The 21,780-nt window shown below is 45.5% G+C and overlaps 1 protein-coding gene across 1 annotated transcript in view; it reads right to left on the reverse strand.

Annotated features, from left to right (window-relative positions):
* The window catches only part of MAP3K7 (mitogen-activated protein kinase kinase kinase 7), a gene marked incomplete in the record, with an annotated part of 2,238,689 nt that overhangs the window by 176,270 nt on the left and 2,040,639 nt on the right, over positions 1 to 21,780 (reverse strand). The window contains 1 exon segment of the mRNA XM_044067202.1: positions 13,735 to 13,850. Within this exon segment, the coding sequence (XP_043923137.1) occupies positions 13,735 to 13,850 (116 nt within the window).

Raw genomic sequence — 21,780 nt, forward strand, 5'->3', positions numbered from 1 at the left:
AAGCTGTACCTACTATTTCATGGGGATATGGTGTGCTTCCTAAACTGCTTCCTAATGGGTATACAATTTTCACTGCCACTGTCAATCTTCTGTGATTCAGTTTCAGATAAGACAGAAAAAAAATGTTTCCTTGAAGTACTGGGGAGCAGCTCACTATCAGTACAGAATTCATCCTCATCTATTTATTTGTTCCCCATGGAAATTAAGGCATGGAAATAATGGAAAACATCAGTAATACCATTCCTTCAACTTGACCATCTCATACACCTAAGCCAGACACTGTCCCTCATTGGGAAGAAATGTCCACAGTATCCAGGAGGAACAGCATTAAAAATGTTCTCAATATGCCTCCCCCACCCAATCCTACCAACATCAAAGGCTCAGTCAATTCTCAACAGAAAAGGAAAAACAGACCCCCCCCCCCCGATATAACTAAGGACAATGAAGATTCCTGTAACTACAGGACATTTTCCACATTCACAAGCATTCTTGTTAGGAAGTGAACATGCAAGACTTAAAAGGTTTTGTTGTGTGTGGCCTGGTAGTTCTTGCAGGCTGGGAACAAATTCATTAGTACAGTCAATATCTAGGTGAATGACGTAAGCCTAACAGTAGCTGTCTGATAAAACAGCAAAAGATACAGAATATGAAATGGTTCTGTTTACTAGAACAAAATAAAAATAGCTATGAGTATAAATACTAATAAAAACAGTGATATACGGTTACAGAAGAGACTAAAGGATTTGTTGCTCAGTGTAAAACATGCGTCTGTGTGTGTTTTGGGGGGGGGGGGGTATAATGCACGGTATGAGATGACTGCACATCATTACTGAGGGGAGGGCACAAACCACCAAAGATTTCATATTATTTGCAAATAGAAAATGTCTGCAGTAATCTGGTGGACTACTCAAGCAAAGTAATATATGTAAAACATCTTACCTACAGCTAGAAACTGGAAAGAGACAAAAGTGATTTTAGCTGGTAATTTGAAATAAAATCCAAAATGTAAACTGTACAGTACCTCTATATAGCACCAAAACTTAAAAGGCAGCTAGAGCCAAATGTCAATTTTTGTTTCTCATCACAAATCATTTTACTCCTTTAGTCCAGTCATAAAATCCCTCACATCTTTCTTCCTCTACTTCCTGACTGTGCTAGATTCCAGTCTCTGTGCGCAACATTTTAGGTGTACAAAAAATTAATTCTTAGAATGTTCATTGCAGCATCTACCAAAAAAACAAAAAATAATCCTTGTTTTCCCACCTTCCTCGAATAGTTTAGACCAGTTTACAGGCATTGCTGTATAATGGGCTGTGGTGTAGTTCCTGTGTTGTCCATTACCTTACTTGGATAGAAGGAAGTTTCTTTGCTCACCAGTGGGAGTGGGGAGCCTTGAGCAGCCTACCTGTCCCTGTAGGAAGTGACCTCAGCACAAGAAGCTGTAGTAATTGGTTGTTTTGGACCATTTCTAGCTCTTTTGTAGTTCACTGTTTAAAATCCGCCTCTGGGCGTTTTTTTCTGGCTATACTATTCAGACAACCTCCTTGTGGGTCTGCAGAGTGGTCCTAGCAGCAGGGAACTCAGAAAAGTGACCACTTTCTGGATTTAAGTATCTTTGTTTTTTTTTTCACTTGGAATAGATTCTGTAGCTTACCCTGAACTAGCTTGAACTGTTTTTTAACTGTCTGCTGCATTATTTTAAAATCTGCACTTAAAGTTACATTTTAGTCGAATTTGATCGAAAGTTTGTTGTTTGTTTGTTTAATTTAACTGTGGAGGCTGCCCACTAAAGTGTGCTAGCCTGTGTAACTAATGTATCACTGTTCCTGCATTTTCTGTGTGCTTCTACCAAAAAAAAACAAAAAAACAAAAAAATAATCCTTGTTTTCCCGCCTTCCTCGACTAGTTCAGACCAGTTTACAGGCACTGCTGTATTCTGAGCTGTGGTGTAGTTCCTCTGTTGTCCATTACCTTACTTGGATAGACGGAAGTTTCTTTGCTCACCAGTGGGAGTGGGGAGCCTTGAGCAGCCTACATGTCCCTGTAGGAAGTGACCTCAGCACAAGAAGCTGTAGTAATTGGTTGTTTTGGACCATTTCTAGCTCTTTTGTAGTTTACTGTTTAAAATCCGCCTCTGGGCGTTTTTTTCTGGCTATACTACTCAGACAAGCTCCTCGTGGGTCTGCAGAGTGGTCCTAGCAGCAGGGAACTCAGAAAAGCGACCACTTTCTGGATTTAAGTATCTTTGTTTTTTTTTCACTTGGAATAGCTTCTGTAGCTTACCCTGAACTAGCTTGAACTGTTTTTTAACTGTTTGCTGCATTATTTTAAAATCTGCAGTTAAAGTTACATTTTAGTCGAATTTGATCGAAAGTTTGTTGTTTGTTTGTTTAATTTAACTGTGGAGACTGCCCACTAAAGTGTGCTAGCCTGTGTAACTAATTTATCACTGTTCCTGCATTTTCTGGGTGTTTCTACCAAAAAAAACAAAAAAATAATCCTTGTTTTCCCACCTTCCTCGACTAGTTTAGACCAGTTTACAGGCATTGCTGTGTTCTGGACTGTGGTGTAGTTCCTGTGTTGTCCATTACCTTACTTGGATAGAAGGAAGTTTCTTTGCTCACCAGTGGGAGTGGGGAGCCTTGAGCAGCCTACCTGTCCCTGTAGGAAGTGACCTCAGCACAAGAAGCTGTAGTAATTGGTTGTTTTGGACCATTTCTAGCTCTTTTGTAGTTCACTGTTTAAAATCCGCATTTGCACGGCTTTGCGCGGTTGTGCGCATAGCGCAGCGCCGGTTAAACTTATTCTGGGTCCGCCAAGTCTGCTCTTCAAATTTTCCCTTAAGGAAGCTCTACTCTTAGTATAACCAGACTACTTACTATATTATAAGCCTAGCACTTGTTCTCAATACTTCTCTACTAAGTAAGCACTCTCGTACTAAGTAAAGCACTACAACTACTTACCACCCCTGTGAATATTCATTTCCCTTAAAGGTACAGCACTCCCTTATACAGTTGTAGCATGTCGAGTGGTAGATTACTGGCGTCATCTCCAGTTCAGCTGGTCAATCTGGATATCTTGAGACAATGCTACAATTGTCTCATGTACACAGACAACCCTCTCCTCCTCCCAACAAACACAAATACATGTGAGAGATGCAACTATATAGCCAAACTGGAGGCTGAACTCTCTCAACTCAGGGGTGGCATGACCAGACAGGAGGAGATGGCAACCACACACACAACAATCCCAGTCCCACATAGACCTACCACAACTGCAAATCAAACACATAAAAACACAAAGACATATTCGGAGGCTCTAATAAAAAACTTACCAAAACAACAGAGGCTCCCAAAGCAGACACCCAAAAATCCACCACCTCAAAACAAAACACATGCAACACATACTTCAATAAATCAGTGTGTCAACCAATCACAGCCCTTAAGGCCAAACACCTTGCCTGATACACTAGTAATAGGTGACTCTATAGTCAGACACACTGATGTCCCGCTGACCAGGCTGAACAAGGAGAAGGTGACTGTGAGCTGTCTATTGGGAGCTAGGATCCGCCACATAACACACGCACTCAAGTCACTCCAAAGCAAGTACAAATATGACTCCGTCATTGTCCATGCTGGTGTGAATGACCCGAGACGTACCTCCCTGGACTACATGAAAAGAGACATAGAGGAGCTCTCCGATTATGTAGCCCAGGCTGGTATGACCCTGACCAGCATCTTGCCCTCACCAAGAATGATACCACAATACAAAGACAAGATGATCAGCTTTAACAATTGGCTCAAGTACTGGTGTCATTCTAAGGGGATCCAATGTCTGTCTGCCTGGGATGACATGTTGGACAAGCCACGCTGCTTCGCAAGGGATGGCTTACACCTGTCACCACTGGGCTTCCGGATATTGGCTAAGGCTCTTGCCACCCCCATAGTGCCTTTTTAGGCAAGGCTCAAAAGACAAACCCACCTCCTTAGAAAACAATAATGGAAAAAAACTAAGGGTAATGCTGCTCAATGCCAGAAGTCTAAATCTCAAGATGCAGGCACTTGATGCACTCCTCAGCATGGAGAACATTGACGTCTGTGCAGTAGCTGAAACCTGGTTCATGGCTCCTGAGAGCACCCCATCATTACCAGGCTATACCTTGTATCATGCTTTTCGGCCCCAAAACCTGGGCCGAACCACAAAGGGAGGGGGAGTGTCCATATTCATCAAGGACACCCACACCTCCAGGTTAGTAGCAGCACATGAAGCATCAGAGACCATGCAGGTGCAGCTAACCATAGGCAAAACTGCTATACAACTGGTAGCATGTTACAGACCACCCTCCCAATCTCAAGAACTCCACTCAGCCTTCCTGAAGACATTGGAGGATATGAATGTATCACAAAATACCATCATACTGGGAGACTTCAACTACCCAAACATAGATTGGGTACATTATTCTAGCCCTAATACCCTAGCCCAAAGGTTCCTGGAATTCATAAATTCAAATGCACTGGAACAATTAGTCACTTCTCCCACTAGGGGAGATAATATACTAGACCTGACCATCACAAACATGGGGACAAAATGCTCCACACCGGAAGTATACCCCTCACTAGTGAGATCTGACCACAAACTAATCACCCTGGATATACATATCCCACCTCCACCCCAGCACAAAAGACCACAGTGAAAAACTTCTCAAAAGCAGACTTCACTCTTCTTAAGACTGAGATGGTATCCTTTAAGCCCACTGTGCCAGTTGATACCACATCCCACAATGCCGAATCCTTCACAAATGCTTTCTATGGACATCTCCAAGAATGCATGGATCATGCAATCCCAAACAAATCCAAGTCCCTCTCCACCAAAGGTAAGCGTCCTGTCTGGTGGACCTCAGCCATAAACAAATTGTATAACAAAAGAAGGAAGCTACTGCACGTCAGAGCGAAATCCCATGAAGGGAAGACATCTCTGATCAACATTAGCAGAAAACTACGTTCTCTCATAAAACATCCAAGGCCAACTTTGAGAGAAAAATCGCTAAGGACACTAAAGATAACCACAAAGCCTTCTTCAGCTATGTTAGAAACCTGGGCGGAAACCCTCAGATATGCTCAGAGTTGGTTCACAACAATAAAAAATACACTGAACCCACAGATATTGCCAACATTCTGGCTGACAGGTTCAGTGCAAATTTCTCCCCTCCTTCACCCCCAAAAGAAGAAATACTTATCCCAGCTGAATGTAATCTCCCTGTCATCTCAGATGTCAAAGTGAGAACCACCCTAAACAAAGCAAAAAACACAGCATCAATGGGACCTGACGGTATCCCGGGTTGCGTGTTACGTGAACTCCAAGAGGAGCTAAACCCACACATAAAAATGCTATTTAACCTTAGCCTTACTTCGGGATATGTACCTGAGCACTGTCGTACAGCAACAGTGGTCCCACTCCACAAGGGGGGTGCCTCTACAGACCCTGGAAATTACCGCCCCATAAGCTTAGCCAGCCTGGTCTGCAAAGCTATGGAAAGAATCATTATGGAACTCATAAACAGAGACATAGGGGACCTACAGACACTTGACCCCACCCAGTTCGGCTTTGTAAAGGGAAGATCCCGCCTTTTAAACCTGGTTGACTCTTTCAAAACAGTCACTAGAGCCATTGACGAGGGCAAAGCAGTCCATACAGCATACCTGGACTTGGCTAAGGCCTTCGACACAATACCTCACTCAGGCATCATAGATAAGCTCAACAGCTTAAATGTAAACCCTTATGTCACTAGATGGGTTGCAAACTGGCTACAGGACAGAACCCATAAAGTTTAAATCACTGGAGCAATGTCAGACTCAAAGCCAGTCACAAGTGGTGTCCCACAGGGATCTGTCCTGGGACCCCTCTTGTTCGGCATTTATTTCTCAGATGTTAAAGCAAACATGGGAGGGCTGTGGCTGACAAAGTTCGCTGATGACTGCATACTAGGCGCCATAGTCGATACACCAGCAGACACACGCATCCTACAAAAATGCCTCACAGAAACGGACAGCTGGTGCCGGAGTCACGGCCTTAAACTAAATGCCAAAAAATGTATAGTCATCCCCTTTGGGAAAAACAAAGTACCCACAAATTATCACACAGACAGCAACCCACTGAGTACTGAAAAAGTAATCAGAGACCTAGGGACCCAAGTCGACAGCGACGTTTCATTTGATAACCACGTTGCCAAAGTGGTTAGAAAAACATTCTACCTTGCACACCTCATCATGAAGGGATTCACATCCAGATCCAAGGATGTCATTGTACCCCTATATTCCTCTCTCATCAGACCCATGATTGAGTACAATGCCCCATTTGGTATGTACCTCACCTGGCATTTGCAACAGCTGGAGAGACCACAAAAGTACCTCACCAATAGTATAAAGGGTCTCCAACATATTTCTTATTCTGCCAGACTAAAGAAACTTCAGCTCTATTCAGTATCATACCGCTTGCTCAGAGGTGATCTCTGCCTGACGTACAAGGCCATGTCCAATCAGGATCTGATGGATATGCTCCACCTCAAAAAATCCAAGTCCATCAGGACCACGAGAGCTAAAGACTTAAACCTCGGCACAAGTATGAATAGGACATGCTGGAGGGATAGATTCGTAACCCAGAGGCTTCCCATGCTTTGGAACAAGATCCCAGTTCGTATTAGGCAGAGCCCCTCACTGACTCTCTTCAAGAGAAATCTTGATGAGTGGATGGGAGATCGTAAGTTTACCCCAGGGGTCACATCTGTGTCACTGCCAGACAGGGGCACAGTAAACTAATTCTATTATATAAGGGGACCTTCATTGTGTCACTACTAGACACAGTATTCTAAATTTATTCTGCACATTTTTGTACCATTTCATGGGGTGGCAAATGCCACATCACTATGGCTAGGCTTACAAATGCCCCAGGGCAGATTGCCTAGTACTATACTATGAAACTATGAATTACAAGGACGGTGGCTGTCAGTATAAACTACCAAACATGATCAACAGACAAACTGAAAAATAAGGCAAATGACACCTAAACTCAAGACAAGTTTTTTACGACAGACAATACAAAAAGAAGTTATGTACTCACCATAACGTTCCATCTGAGTAGGTAACTTAATTTGTCAGCAACCTGTGGGTATCGGATCCGACCCGGCAGCTTTCCAAGCTAGAGATCCGAGCTCCAAGCTCCTCCCCCTTACCCATAATACCCCGGTTACCTCCCTCCAGTCCTCAGATCGAGTTTGCCCGAATAGTAGACAACAGCAAGACAAACAAAAACCTGAACATCCTAACCTGATACATACCAGGGGTGAATCATTCAGGTAACGAACTCCAGGTTAGGGGGAAGGAGGGGGGAATCGGTTGCTGACAAATGAAGTTACCTACTCAGATGGAAAGTTATGGTGAGTACATAACTTCTTTATCTGAAGTAGTTAACTTCATTTGATCAGCAACCTGTGGGACAGAGTCCACAGCTACCAAAAACTTGGGAGGCCCTCAAGAAAGAATATTCTGGAGCACTGCAGAGCCAAAGGCTGCCCTCCCTCTGGATATCAGATCTAATTTATAATGGGAAATAAAGGTATGAGATGAAGCCCAAGTAGCCGCAGAAGAAATGTCATCCAAGGGAACCCTTGACCAAAAAGCAGCAGAGGTAGCCATAGAACGGGTAGAATGAGCACGAACCCCCACAGGCTCAGGCCGACCAGAAATTTTGTACGTGAGCAAAATGCAGTGAGATATCCACCTAGCTAGAGTCACCTTCGTTACTGGCTTACCCAAGGATGGATTAGCAAAGGAAACAAAGAGCTGCTCCGACTTGCGAGAGGCAGCTGTTCTGTGCAAATAAAAATGCAATTGTCTATGCACATCTAATGAATGGCGTCTGTACTCCCCTTTGTTCTGGTAGTTAGGGAAGAAAACAGGCAGATTAATGGATTGGTTGATGTCAGCCTCGGAAGCCACTTTAGGTAAAAAGGAGGGATTAGCCCTGAGGGATACTCTGTCCTTATGGAAGACAAGATACGGAGGTTTAGTACAAAGGGCCTGAAGCTCCGATACCCTTCTAGCTGAGGTAATAGCAATCAAGAAGACAGTTTTCCAAGACAAAAACTTTAAGTCAAACGAAGCTGCAGGCTCAAAGGGGGGGGGACCAGTTAGAGCCTGGAGGACTAAGGTTAGGTCCCACGGAGGAACCGCATTCTTGACAGGAGGTCTTAAAACAAAGGTGCCCTTCAAGAAGGTCTTACAGATCTTAGAGGAAGCTAAGGGACCAAAATTTTCTCCAATGTTTAAGTGGGAAATGGCCGCCATTTGAACCTTCACAGTTGAGAACTGGCCCCTTGATGAAAAATGTGAGATAGGAATTCAAGTACTGCTGGAATGGGAGCCATAAAGGGGTCCAAATTCCTATGCCTGGCCCAGATAGAAAAACGTTTCCATTTACTGTTGTAGACTTTCCTGGTAGAAGGCTTATGTGCCGCCACCAGGATGGATTTAACTGCGGACGAGATACCGGGAGTCCTAGCCACTAACGGAACTGGATCAACCAAACCGAAAGCTTGAGGTCGTCCAGATTCAGAGTTTTCAATCCCGAAGGATGAGAAATCAGATCCGGAATGGGATCTAAGATCCAAGGAGGAGCTATGAGATGAGACCGCAGGTACGGGAACCAGGTTTGATGAGGCCAGAATGGGGCTATGAGGATAACCTTGCTCCCCAACCGACGAGCTTTCTGCAAGAATTTTGTCATTAACGGGAGAGGAGGATAAGCATAAAGAAGACCGGATGGCCAAGCATGAACTAGAGCGTCTCTGGGGCTCTCCCCCAGTGGGGGGATTAGAGCTAAAAACTCGCTGCACTTTGCATTCGAAGGCGATGCAAACAGACTGCAGCAAGGTTGACCCCATCTGAGGAAGATCTGTTTCGCTACTAAGGGGTTCAGAGACCACTCGTAAGGTGAGAGGATAGTTCGACTCAGCTTGTCCGCTAAAATGTTGGACCGACCCGGAATGTGCGTTGCTAGCAGAAAATGGTTGGTGGATATCACCCACTCCCAAACTCTCATGGCCTCTCGGCAAAGAGGGCAAGACCTGGCCCCCACCTGTTTCTTGATGTACCAGACCACCGACATGTTGTCCGTCTGAAATGCAATAGTCCCTAGAGGAAGAAGGGCATGGAGAGCTTGCAACGCTAGAAGCACTGCCCTCATCTCCAGAACAATGATATGCAGAACAGTCTCTGCTGGAGTCCACGTGCCTTGGATGGTTCTGCCCATGCAATACCCCCCTCACCCTAGGCGAGAAGCGTCCGTGGTCACCATGGCTTGGGGTAGAGGCATCAAAAAGGGCCGCTCTTCCCGAAGCTCTTAGGAATGGAGCCAACAAAGCAGTGATTCCCTGCAAACGCTGCTGAGGAGAATCGTGGAGTCCAACGGATGCCGAAGGATGGACCACTGGACCTGCAAGGTCCATTGAAGAACCCTCATGTTCAAGCGGGCTAGGGGTGAAAGGTTGATAGCCACCGCCATAGACCCTAGAGCCCTCAGGACTAATTCCGCTGGTAGGGCCGGAGACTGTAGAAGTGCTAAGACATGGAGAGTTAGGTTGCGGAGTCTGTCCGACGTCAAGAAGGCCTTGGACTGAACCGTGTCTATTCTGGCCCCTATGAAGTCCAGGACCTGAACAGGCTGAAGGGACGAATTTTTGTAATTTATGGTGATCCCCAATTGGTGGGCCAAAAGCAGGAAACAATCCCTGGCTGAGCATAGTAGATGCCTGGTGGGAGCGACGAGGAGCCAGTCGTCCAGGTAAGGAAAGACCTGTATTCCATGAAGCCTCAGGTGGGCCGCTACAACTGCCATGACCTTGGTGAACAACCTGGGGGCTCTGGTGAGGCCAAAAGGGAGGACCCTGAAATGATAATGACTGGCCCCCAACTGAAAGCGGAGAAACCTCCTGGATCGTCTGTCCATTAGAATGTGGCAGTACGCATCCTTGACGTCTATGGAGCACATCCTGCAGAAGGGGGAGAATGGTTTGAAGGGTGATTATCCAGAATTTCTCCTTGGCAATGAATAGGTTCAATGCAGACAGGTCAAGAACTGGCCTTAAGTCCCCCGTCTTTTTTGGCACCAAAAAGAACCTGGAGTAATTGCCCGATCTGGACTGGCCTGGGGGGGACGTGCTGGATGGCTCTTTTTCTTAGCAGCTCTTTTATCTCTAAAGCCACCGCCTCCTTCTGACTGGGTGGGACATCGGGTAGGCACCCCAACTGAGGGGGAGGATTTATGAAGGGAATAGAATAACCTCTGGATATTATACGGAGCACCTAGTGATCTGTCGTGATGGACTCCCAATGTGCTAGGTGTTCCGAAAAATGCCCCCCGACTGCCTCCAGAGAGGAGCAGTCGGGCAACCCCTAAGGGATGTTGCGCGGGTTGGTCGGAGAAGGGTTCCCTCAACCCGAAATCCTTCGGCCCCCCTCTGCCTCTGGGCCGGCGTCCGCCTTGACCTCCCCTGCTTCTGAAGGACAAAGGGTCCGGAGCGAAACGGGATTGTTGAGATTTCCGGATCCACATCTTCTTTTGTCCCCTCTGGTTCCTGGAAAAGGACCTTTGAGGAGCCGAGAAGCGGATTCCGACGGCAGACGTCTTCCCGTCGTTCTCGCTCTGGAGTAGCGTATCGCGGACAGTCTTGCCAAACAGCGTAGAACCGTCAAAGGGAGCATTCGCGAAGGACGCCTTGAAGGGTTCTGCAAAGACGGGGCCAGGTGTGACGCCGTAAGGCAATGCCTGCTCTGCTGGCTCTAGCCGCCCCCTCCGTGGCATGGGAGAGAAGCCGCATAGATGTGTTGGATATCGATTTTAGAGTGACCATTCATGCTGAGAAGGTTCGTTTGTTCTCGGCCGACATGGACTCCGGGGGTGACCCAGCGTACTCTTTCACTAGATCCCGCTGGAGCCTAATCACGTGTGCCATGTAGTTCAGCGCCCTTATGGAGAAGGTGGCTGAAGCAAACATCCACTTTCCAATGTGGTCCATTGTCCGAGACTCCTTGTCGGGAGGATGGACCGAGGAACTATCCTGTGCCACTTCCTTCTTGGTGGCAGCTGCCACCACCATGGTATCTACTGGGGAACCTTTACTTCACACTGTCCTGTCTGTCGGGGGACTAAGGATCTTATCTGGTCTCCTGGGAATCAGCTCTACAGTGTCCGGCAACTTCCACGCCCTGGTAGTAATTAAATCTACCAGGGGGTCGGCCGAAGGGGACACCCAAGAGGTAGACGGGCCTGCGTCAAATGCCTCCAGAAACACAGACTCATCCGAGGAAGGTTTTTGGGCTGACCACCCCCCTCTAATGCGCAGCATCTCCATAATGTCTCCAAAGGAGACGTCCTCGGGGAGGTGACCTGGGGGAACCTTCCCCTTCCTCCAAGTCAGTGTCTTCTGTGAGGGACTCGGGGGAGTCCAAGTGCCTCCTTTTACACTTTCGTTTGTGAGGAGCCTCCTCGGGGGGGGGGTTGTCCGAGAAGGGCTCACCAACCGGGTCTTGTTCCTCTACAGGAACCATTTGGGCCGTAGACACAGGCTGTCCCTGGGGCCGGATGATGGAAGACAGGCCCATCTGTGAGGGAATGGCGGGTGGATCCGTAGCACAAGCCTGGGGCCTCGAATCCCTCAAGAGGACCCTCTCCACCACGTCGAAGGCCAAAGGTGAACCGCTCTCCCTGGGATCCGACATGTGGATCGGCGCCGAAGCGATCGGACCCGAAAGAGAAGTGTGCTCTGAATGCATTGGAGCCGAAGACACACTCACCCCTCCGGATCCGAGGCTTGGCTCACGGCCCCGAGAGCTCGGATCCGAAAAAGGACCTGACAAACTCGAGGGTAAGGCCGGTGTCGAAGGAGCGATTACTATCGGCGCCGATTCCCCGGCTCTGAAGCTACCCGGATCAGACGGCTCCGAAACCTGACAGCGGATCGGAGAAGGAGCAATGGGGGCAAAGAAGGGGGCCGAGCCCCCCCCTGGAGGGGGGGAGGCAAGAGCACTCACATCTGCATCTGGGCCTGAAGGAAGCAATGCATCATCCGGTCCATATCCGCGTCAGAAAGGCTTCTTGTCGGATCTAGAAGCCGCTGAGGCTGGCCGGGAAGGCCGCCACGACGACCTTGAGGGTGGCTGGGCCTCCTCCTCAGGCTCCGGAGAGAAACATGGGGAACGGAGCCGAGAGGGGTAAGACCCGGAGACCTTCAAGGGAGAACAGAGGTGCTTAGCCGGCAGGGCCGAAGGGGCAGAATCGGCCCGCCGATTATGGCTCCTATGCCTCTCCCTGTCCTTGTCTCTCTCTTTCTCCTTCTCTCTCTCTCTCTCTCTCTCCTCTCTTTCTTTCTAGGGTCCCTCTCTCCCTGGGACACAGTTGGAGTTTAGAGTCCCGGCCAGGGCAGCAGAAACTGTTGGCTGAACAGCCACAGCTGATGCCACTGAGGAAGAGGAGGAAGAAGTAGAATCCACGGGCAAAAGGCCTGCTAAGATTAACTTGGTCCTCCTGTCCGTCAAAGCCCAGGGGTTAAAGGCGGCACAAATCTGGCAGCCTGATGATAAATGCTCAACCCCCAGGCAAAGAACGCACTGAGTGTGGCCATCGGCTGGGGACAGCTTATGGCCACACTCAGAGCATTTGGAAAAAATGGCCTTAGGGCCTTCGGCCATGACTAACTCAAAACACATACCCTCACACACAGATAAGGGGAAGGGAAAACGCTAAGTCTAACCAACTACTTAAACCAAATTAAACTAATTTAACTAAAGGGTCGACTAACACACACACGCACACAATTTAGCCTGAAAATACAGAGAAAAATCCTCTTCAAAAACTCACAAAATCGCCAGGAGCTCGTCACTTGTGCTTCTAGAAACCGCGGCAAACGAGATCTGAGGACTGGAAGGAGGTAGCGGGGTATTATGTGCAAGGGGGAGGAGCTTGGAGCTCGGATCTCTAGCTTGGAAAGCTGCTGGGTCGGATCCGATATCCACAGGTTGCTGATCAAATGAAGTTAACTACTTCAGATCAACCCTTTTGTGAATAATGTATAAAGTAACTGTAAAGATTATTCAGGAGGTTGCTAAGAAAAATCAAATGGAGTCAATAAGAAGGGCAAAGAGATGTTATGGGTCAGAGACAGATAAAAAGCAAAACATGAAGTTAGACAGTCAAGATAACAGAAACAAATGGACTCAGCATATACTGGACCCACTGTCCTGTGGGAAAGCAGCAGTCCTAGCTGCAAAACAAAATCATGCCACAATATGAATGGCAACTGTCACATGAGGGGATAACAATTCACAAAACAATACTAAACACTCAAGAGTAATGCAGAGACTTCTGTACTGCAGGAAAGATAAAATATAAAAACGAACAAAAAAAAAAAAAAAACCTTCCCCCAGTTTCAGTGCTGAGCTGTACTTTTAGCATACCAATTTCTGCTGTGGGACTAGATAAGTCTAGCATGAGTCATCAGTGTAAAAGATCGCATGAACAAAGTTGTGATCAGTTATCACTTGGCTATGAAAAGAATGAAACAACACACATGACTAACCCTACAGAAATAAAAGTGGCCAGGAAATTCTAAGCTGTCAGAGCCCAGTAAGTAAAGAATCTGTTTACTTGAGAGCCAAAATGAAAAAGTACAGCCCTACTTACTTTCTCTGCAACAATAATGCAATTTCTGTTTGAACTTTCATGTATTCCTGTGCCATTTTGCAATGCTGTTCAAATACAGCCATAGATTCCTTGGAGTTTGGACATGGTGTTAGTGGCTGAAAATAAACAAATAATCTTGTTAGATAATTAAATAACATAAGCAGCTTCCCAGAATATGCCTTGAAAATACCAGCTTTTTGAAACCAGTAAGCCTTTAAAAGTAACCATGAGCATCCACATACTAGGAAATTCATATACATTATCAGAACTGACTCAAACTTAAAACTGGTTTTGTCAATATCCAATTCTCTGTTTGTAAAGTAAGCCAAACAAAGCTTTATAATACAAACATGATCAAGTTTCAGAAGCTGCAGCCCATACAGTGTTGGAAGACAATTACATTTACAAAGTATTACTCACTGAAATAAAAGTTATGAACTCACCATAACTATGTATCTGTGTTGCTCATTTTCATAGGAAGTCACAAGGCTATTGGCCCTGAGGCCCTTACAAGCTTAGCCAAGAATTTAGCCCATGTTCTAACAAGTCAGCACCCTATAGCACTGTCCAGCAGGGACACAGGTGGAATCCCCAGGGTGTATTTTCTGTTCCCCATCCAGTTATCCAGGTTGCACTTAAAAAGGGTTAATGAGGTAGTCTGCTTTACATAGAGAGGGAGTCTATTCCGCAAAACAGTGAGTCTCTGGGACATAAATCTGTCCCACCAACAAGTCCTACTGTTGTCACAGACCAGGTTGAGGTTGTTTGTACGGGTTACTCGAGTGGAGCCTGACTTGCGGATATGCAGCAGTCCCATCAAGGCAGGGTCTGAGATTGCTTTGTATGCCAGACAGAAGTCACTTCTGAGGAGTCTGTAGGAGACTGAGTAGAGGGACAGGGCTTTTACTGTATCTGTGTAGGGTAGATGTTTGTGGCACTGGATTTTCCGGGTGAGGAATTGCTGTGGTCTCTCCAGCTGCTGCATGTGCTTTGTGAGGTACATGCCGAAAGAGGCATTGTACTCAATAATGGGTCTTATAATGGAAGAATACAGGGATGTTATGACCACCTTGTCCCTGGATGAGATACCCATACAAATGAGATGGGTCATGTAGAAAGCTTTCTGTACAACGGTGGCAATATGGTGGTCAAAAGTCAGTTTGCTATCAACCTGGGTGCCCAAGTCCCTCACGACTGATTGCTTGCTTAGGACATTATCAATGTGATAATTTGTGGGGACGTCACTCTTCCCGAAAGGGATGATGATGCATTTTCTGGCATTCAGTTTGAGGCCATGTTTCTGGCACCAGTTATTTGTTTGGGTGAGACCCTCTTGGAGGATATCCACATCACTAGAGGAATTGATGACAGCACTCAGCTTCCCATCATCTGCAAACTTGGTCAGCCGTAGCCCACTAGATTTGATCTGCACCTCTGAGAAGTATATCCCAAACAGCAGAGGCCCCAAGACCGACCCCTGGGGTACACTGCTTGTTACGGGTCTACTACTTGAGGTGGCTTCCCCTGTTTTGACTAGGTGGGTTCTATCAGTGAGCCAGTTTGCCACCCATCTGGTAACATATGGATTGATGCCTAGTTGAGAGAGTTAGTTGAGAGAGTTTATCTATTATACCTGAGTGGGGAATAGTATCAAAGGCTTTGGCCAGGTCAAGGCAGGTGGTTGTGCACCGTCCTCCTCTCATCTATGGTCTTGGTGACTGTCTTAAAGAAGTCTACCAAATTTAACAGGCATGACCTTCCCTTGACAAAACCAAACTGTGTGGGATCAAGAGTCTGGACATTACCAATGTCCTTGGTAATGAGGTCTATGATAATCCTCTCCATGGCCTTACAGATTCATCCTTTCTTAACAAATAGGTCTCTGATCAAGCTCCGCCTCATTTCTTTCAGACTCGTGGTGAGCTCCCACCTTTAACCACAAGGCCCCAGACCCCTGTATTCCCTCAGATTGAGTCTGATGATCTATGAGAAAAAAGTGGTTATAGCGGCTACTCTGGCTCCCTGTGTGCATTTTTATGTTTTTTTTTTTTGTTGACTTACCATCCATTTGTTGATTGGATTTATGGCTGTCTGCAGCGGTGGTGTTTTTTGGGCTTAGACTGTGGATTTATTGTGGATTTGCTGTGGCTTTGGTGATCAAGGCTGTTCTGGAATGCTGGGATGAACAGGGCTGTTCAGGGCCTATAGCAGCTTTGCCAAAGGTGGAAGGCAGAAACTCACCTTGGTCTGTTAATTTGGATGTTGAAGGGATTGGCCTGGGACTTCAGATGATGCAGTTGTTGAAGATGAAGCTGACGACGGTTTGGATGGTGAGGATTGCTGTGGTTGCTTTACTGACTGGTCACTGGAAACGTTTGGCCCTTCGAATGATGGGAGTTAATTTGGGTTCTGTTCAATCAGAGACCAGTCTGGAACTTGGGACATTAATGTTGTTGAAATGGAGCTAGCGACTGTGTTGATGGCGAGGACTGCTGTGGACGCTGGGATGGGTCGAGCATGTTTAATGCAGATCTAGTGACTTCAGATGGCTTGGACTCTTGTTACTGTTGTCATTGTTGTGTTGTTGTGTACGTGTACTTGTTTATGTTTCCACGAGCTTAGAGAAATGCAATTTCGTTCAGCTGCACACTGTTGCTGAATGGTCTGAATGACAATAAAGTTTTACTTTGACTATGACTTTGATAAAGTTAGAATAGGGGCTCAAACAGGAACAATTGTTCCAGAACTTCTAACAGATCACTCCCAAAATAAATGGGCAGGGGGAAGGGGGGGTTTGAAGAAGACTGAAAATGAACAACACAGATGCATACTTATGGTGAGTACATAACTTTTATATCTGATGATGTCATTTTCATTCATTGCTCAACAAATGGGACAGATTCCCCAGCTACAATGACCTTAGGTGGTCCTCATGGAAGGATGTTCCAGAGTACCTCAGAACCAAAGGCAGCTCTTTTTCTGAAAATGAGATCTAATTTGTACAGAGCAATAACAAGGACAAACCTCACTGAGAATAAACAAGGACAAACCTCACTGAGAATAAACATATGAAATACAATCTGTTAACCATCTAGCTAAGGTATCTTTAGGAAATGGTTTTGCAAACTACTGGGGGAAAGAGATGAACAACTGGTCAGTTTTTCTAAAAACATTTGTTCTATGAAGATAAAAATGAAGTTGTCTATGCACATCTAAAAGGTGAAGCATGTATTTATCTTTATTTGAAAAAATTGAAAATAACATGTAAATTGAGCACCTGGTTGCCTCAGAGGCTACTTTGGACAGAAAAGATGGATTAGTAAGTAAAGTGACCCTATCTTTGTGGAATATCAAGTAAGGTGATCTGAGGTGAACGCCTGAAGTTCAGAAACTCACCTAGCTGAAGTGACGGCCATAAGGAAGATTGTCTTCAAAGAAAGAAACTTGAGATCAGACTTGGCTGAGGGCTCAAAAGAAGGCTGAGTCAAACTCTGCAACATAAGTGTAAGGTCCCATGTTGGAGTACGATCTTTAATCAGAGGCCTGAGCAAAAAGGTACCTTTAAGTAAGGCTTTGAATAACTTGGAGGAAGCCAGGGGGAAAGCATCATCTCCAGTGTGATAACCAGAGATGGCTGCTAGTTCAACTCTGATGGTGAAAAAACTAGCTCCTTCTTGAAAAACTGAAGCAAGAAAATCGAAAACAGCAGTAATAGGTGCAAGAAAAGGATCCAATTCTCACTGATAGGTCCAAGAAAATCTCTTCCAAATACTCTTGTCTATTTTTCTAGTGGAAGCTTTCTGGGATGATATCAAAATCTGGCAAACAGAAGAAGAAAGCCTGGACTGTCTAGCCATCATCCAGTCAACTTGAGTCCTGGAATGTCCAGGTCAGCCATCCCTGTGGGATGAGTGATCAGATCTGGAGAGGGATCCCATGTTCATGGCAGACAAAGGAGATGAGACCAAAGGAAGGGGAACCACACTTGAGGCCAAAAATAGGAAATGAGGATAATCTTGGCCTTCAACCAGAGTGCTTTCTGAAGAAATTTGGGGATTAGAGGTAATGGGGGATAAGCGTAAATGGAGACCGGAGGGTCAAACGTTTAAGTTCCTCCACCGAAATAGACCTAGGCCTAGACCTTATCAGTTCCTTAATCAAGTCTCTCTGCAACCTGGCAAAATGTGCCAAGTAGCTGAACAATCATACAGCAAAGGTCGATGAGGCATAAACAAACTTTCCAAATCTGTCCATCACCCTGGACTCTATTAGGAGGATGAACAGAAGAGCTTTATTCAGCTAGCTCCTTTTTTGTGGCTGCCGCCACAACCCTGACATCTATGGGAACCCCATCACTCGAATGAAGCCTGTTTGTGGGTGCAGCAAGAATTATATCTGGGTGACAGGGAATCTGTTCCATGGCATCCGTCTCCTTCCATGCTCGGTGAGACACCAGATCAAGCTCACCCACTGGAGGGGTAAACCAAAGACGCAGATGGACCAGACCCAAAAACGTCTAGGAACACCGACTCCTCCTGGGAAGGGGGGGGGGGTCAGAAGACCATCCAACCTTCTGGCTGAGGATCTCTAGAATGTCTCCAAACATGACATCTTCTGGTGGAGATCTTGGGGACCCCTCCCCCTCATCGAAGTCAATATCTTTGGTTAAAGATTCCTGAGGGGAATGTATGTGCCTTCTTTAAACAATCTCTTTAGGGGGACCTCCTCAGTGGGATGATCTGGAAAGGTATCGGAAGATAGGGGAAGGTCCTGTCCAGGAACTGCCTGGAAGCTCATATGGGCCGGCTGTCCCTGAGGGATAGGGTGATGAGCCTCAGAAGTCAAATAAGAAGGAGGTAGGATCTGAAGAAGCAAAAGTAGAACATACTGTCAGGTGTGATAAAGTCGTTTACACCACCTCAAAAACAGAAGGTCCAGGAGATAGCCATTGTCAGCCTCACAGGAGCTGAACTTCCAGGTGCCGCTAAGCTCAGACCTTGCCTAGGCTCCTGCAGAGAGGGAGTAGTAGGAATAAAGCTGTCTAATGCTGAGGATCCAAGAGGAAGCGATGACTCTGAAAGCCTCAGAGTTGAAGGCACCCCCCCCCCTCCGGATGTTGTGCTGATGCTTTGGCTCTAAAACTTGCCCTGCTCTAAGGTGGTTGATGCCATACAAGTCAAGGACACAGTCGGGAGTCGAGGATGCAGCTGTCTTCGAATCTGAAGCATCACCCAACATTAGAGGGCTCTGAAATCACTGAACGGTTAGGAGAAGGAGAGAGAATAGAAATGGGATATAGATTGAAGGCTCGTGGATCCGATGAGAGATGAAGATGGTAAGACCCCCATCTAGATCTCATCTCTAAGGAACGTCCTCATCATCCCATCCACATCTGCTTCAGACAGGCTTTGGCAGAATCTGACAGAAGATGAATCTGACAGAAAATGAAGTAGAAGGAGTAACGGACAACCTTTTTGGTGTCTCCTGTAAGGATGGAGACTGGAGCCTAGGGAAATAGGCTCCAGAGAGAAACAAGGGCTTCTAGGCAGAGGAGTCTTGGATGTCCGACATGAAGAAGCTGGATTTGAATGTTTGGGCTGCCTGGCAGGCGGCTCCAACTGAGAAGCAGGTTTAGGAGACTGGACAGGAGATAGTCTCTCCTATACTCCCTGGGCTCTGAAACAGATTTAGGCATCTTGGTAGCGGTTTGAGACCCTGAGAAGAAAGTTGGAGAGGAAGGAGCAGAAGCAGGTAGCAAACCCTTCAGAACTAATTTCCTGTGTTTATCACTTAGGGCCTGAGAGGTAAAACCTGCAAAGATTTGACAAGGGGCTTCCAGATGAGCTGCTCCTAAGCAATAGACTCATTTCCTGTGGGCATCAGAGTTGGGTACCTTATGCTCAAAGGAAGTGCACTTTTTGAACCCTGTTGGCTTTTCAGCCACCTTAACATGTAAATGAGATAAAAAATAAGGAACGAGAATAGTCTCTCTCTCTCTGTCTTTTTTTTCCAACTAGAATTGGTATAAAGCAGGGGTGTCCAACCTTTTGGCTTACAGGGGCCGCATTGAGTGAACAGAAATTGTCTTGGGGCCGCATATAAAATATATCATATAGTTAACTCTTTCGCTGCCATGGGTGACCAAATTCGACCTCCTGGCTATGCTGTAGGTGCATTCGAACAATGAATAAATGTAATAAATGCCTAATATTTGACTTAAAATTCTAAATTCTCATTCTAATTCTCTAATCTAACAGTTAACTCTAACATCTTAGTTAATATATATATATATATATATATATATATATATATATATATATATATATATATATATTTTTTTTTTTTACAAATAAACAGATATTCACTACAGCACTAGCATTTCTCACTGGGAAAACCACTCGAGCAGTCCAACTATGTAAAATGTAAATATTAGCAGTCCTATAATACTCTAGTCCACAAAAATAAGCCAACAAATCTGCAATACAGTTGTTGTGTTGCTGAACTACATTGTTTGATAATGAGAGGAGCTTTTCACAGAAGTTGAAGTTTTTGTGTCAAGAACCTGTCCATACAAAGTTCCTTGTTTATGTTGTAGTGAAGGCTGTGGTCTTTGTAGTGAGCATTGTAAGTATAACCAGTATTTCTGAGGTGGAGGAAGTCTCAAGGCAAGATCTTTCTTAGTCTGGAATGCAAGCCAGTGATGAAATTTATAGGGGCCAGTGAGAGACAGAGAAAAGCAAGAAGCTTTTTAGTCTGTTTGGATAACTAAGTGAACTTAGTCCTTTGACCTTTTTTTGCCAGAAATGGTTGTAGTCTTTCTTTTGGCAGGGTGTTTTGCTGAGGCACATGTCAAAAGGGGCGTTGCACTCAATAATTGCTCTTATAAAGGAAGAATACAGGGATGTTATGACCCCCTTGTCCCTGGATGCGATACCCTTACTAATGAGGTGCGCCATGTAAAAAGCTTTCCGTACAATGGAGACAACAGGGTGGTCAAAAGTCAGATATCTATCAACCTGGGTGCCCAAGCACCTCACGACTGATTGCGTGCTTACAACATTGTTATTAATGTGGCAATTTATGGGGACATCACTCTCCCCAAAGGGGAAGATGATGCATTTTTTGGCATTTAGCTTGTGACCATGTTTCTGGCACCAGTCATTTGTTTGGGTGAGACCCTCTTGTAGCTTATTCAGAATTGTTTTATTAAGCCAGTAATGTGAATTCTTTAGATTATTGCAGATTTGTTGGCTTATTTTTGTGGATTATCGTATTGTAGGACTGCTAATATTGACATTTTATGTAGTTGGACTGCTGGAGTGGTTTTCCCAGTGAGAAATGCTAGTGCTGTAGTGAATATCTGTTTATTTGTATCTTCTTCTTCTTTCGGCTTTTCCCGGTTAGGGGTCGCCACGGCGGATCATCTGTCCGTTCATGATTGGCAGTGGAGTTTTATGGTGTTGAGTTGCCAGCCCGGCGCCCAACCTTCCACAGAAGGCACATACACACACACACACACACACACACACACACACACACACACACACACACACACACACACACACACACCTAGGGCCAATTTAGAGTGTCCAATCCACCTACTGCATGTCTTTGGGATGTGGGAGGAAACCGGAGAACCTGGAGGAAACCCACGCGACCACAGGGAGGACATGCAGACTCCGCACAGAAGTCACCCCAGCTGAGAATCGAACCGAAGAACCTCTTGCTGTGAGGCGGCAACGCTAACCGCTGCACCAACGTGGCCGCCCAATATCTGTTTATTTGTATATAAAAAAAAAAAATATATATATATATATATATATATATATATATATATATATATATATATATATATATATATATATATATATATAAACTAAGATGTTACAGTCAACTGTTAGATTAGAGAATTAGAATGAGAATTAGAATTTTAAGGCAAATATTAAGCATTTATTACATTTATTCATTGTTTGAATGCACCTACAGAACAGCCAGGAGGTCGAATTTGGCTGCCCACAGCAGCAAAAGAGTTAACTATATGATATA

Source organism: Protopterus annectens, chromosome 1.part0 (assembly GCF_019279795.1).
Source record: "Protopterus annectens isolate FY-2018-M chromosome 1.part0, PAN1.0, whole genome shotgun sequence".
NCBI lineage: Eukaryota > Metazoa > Chordata > Ceratodontiformes > Protopteridae > Protopterus > Protopterus annectens.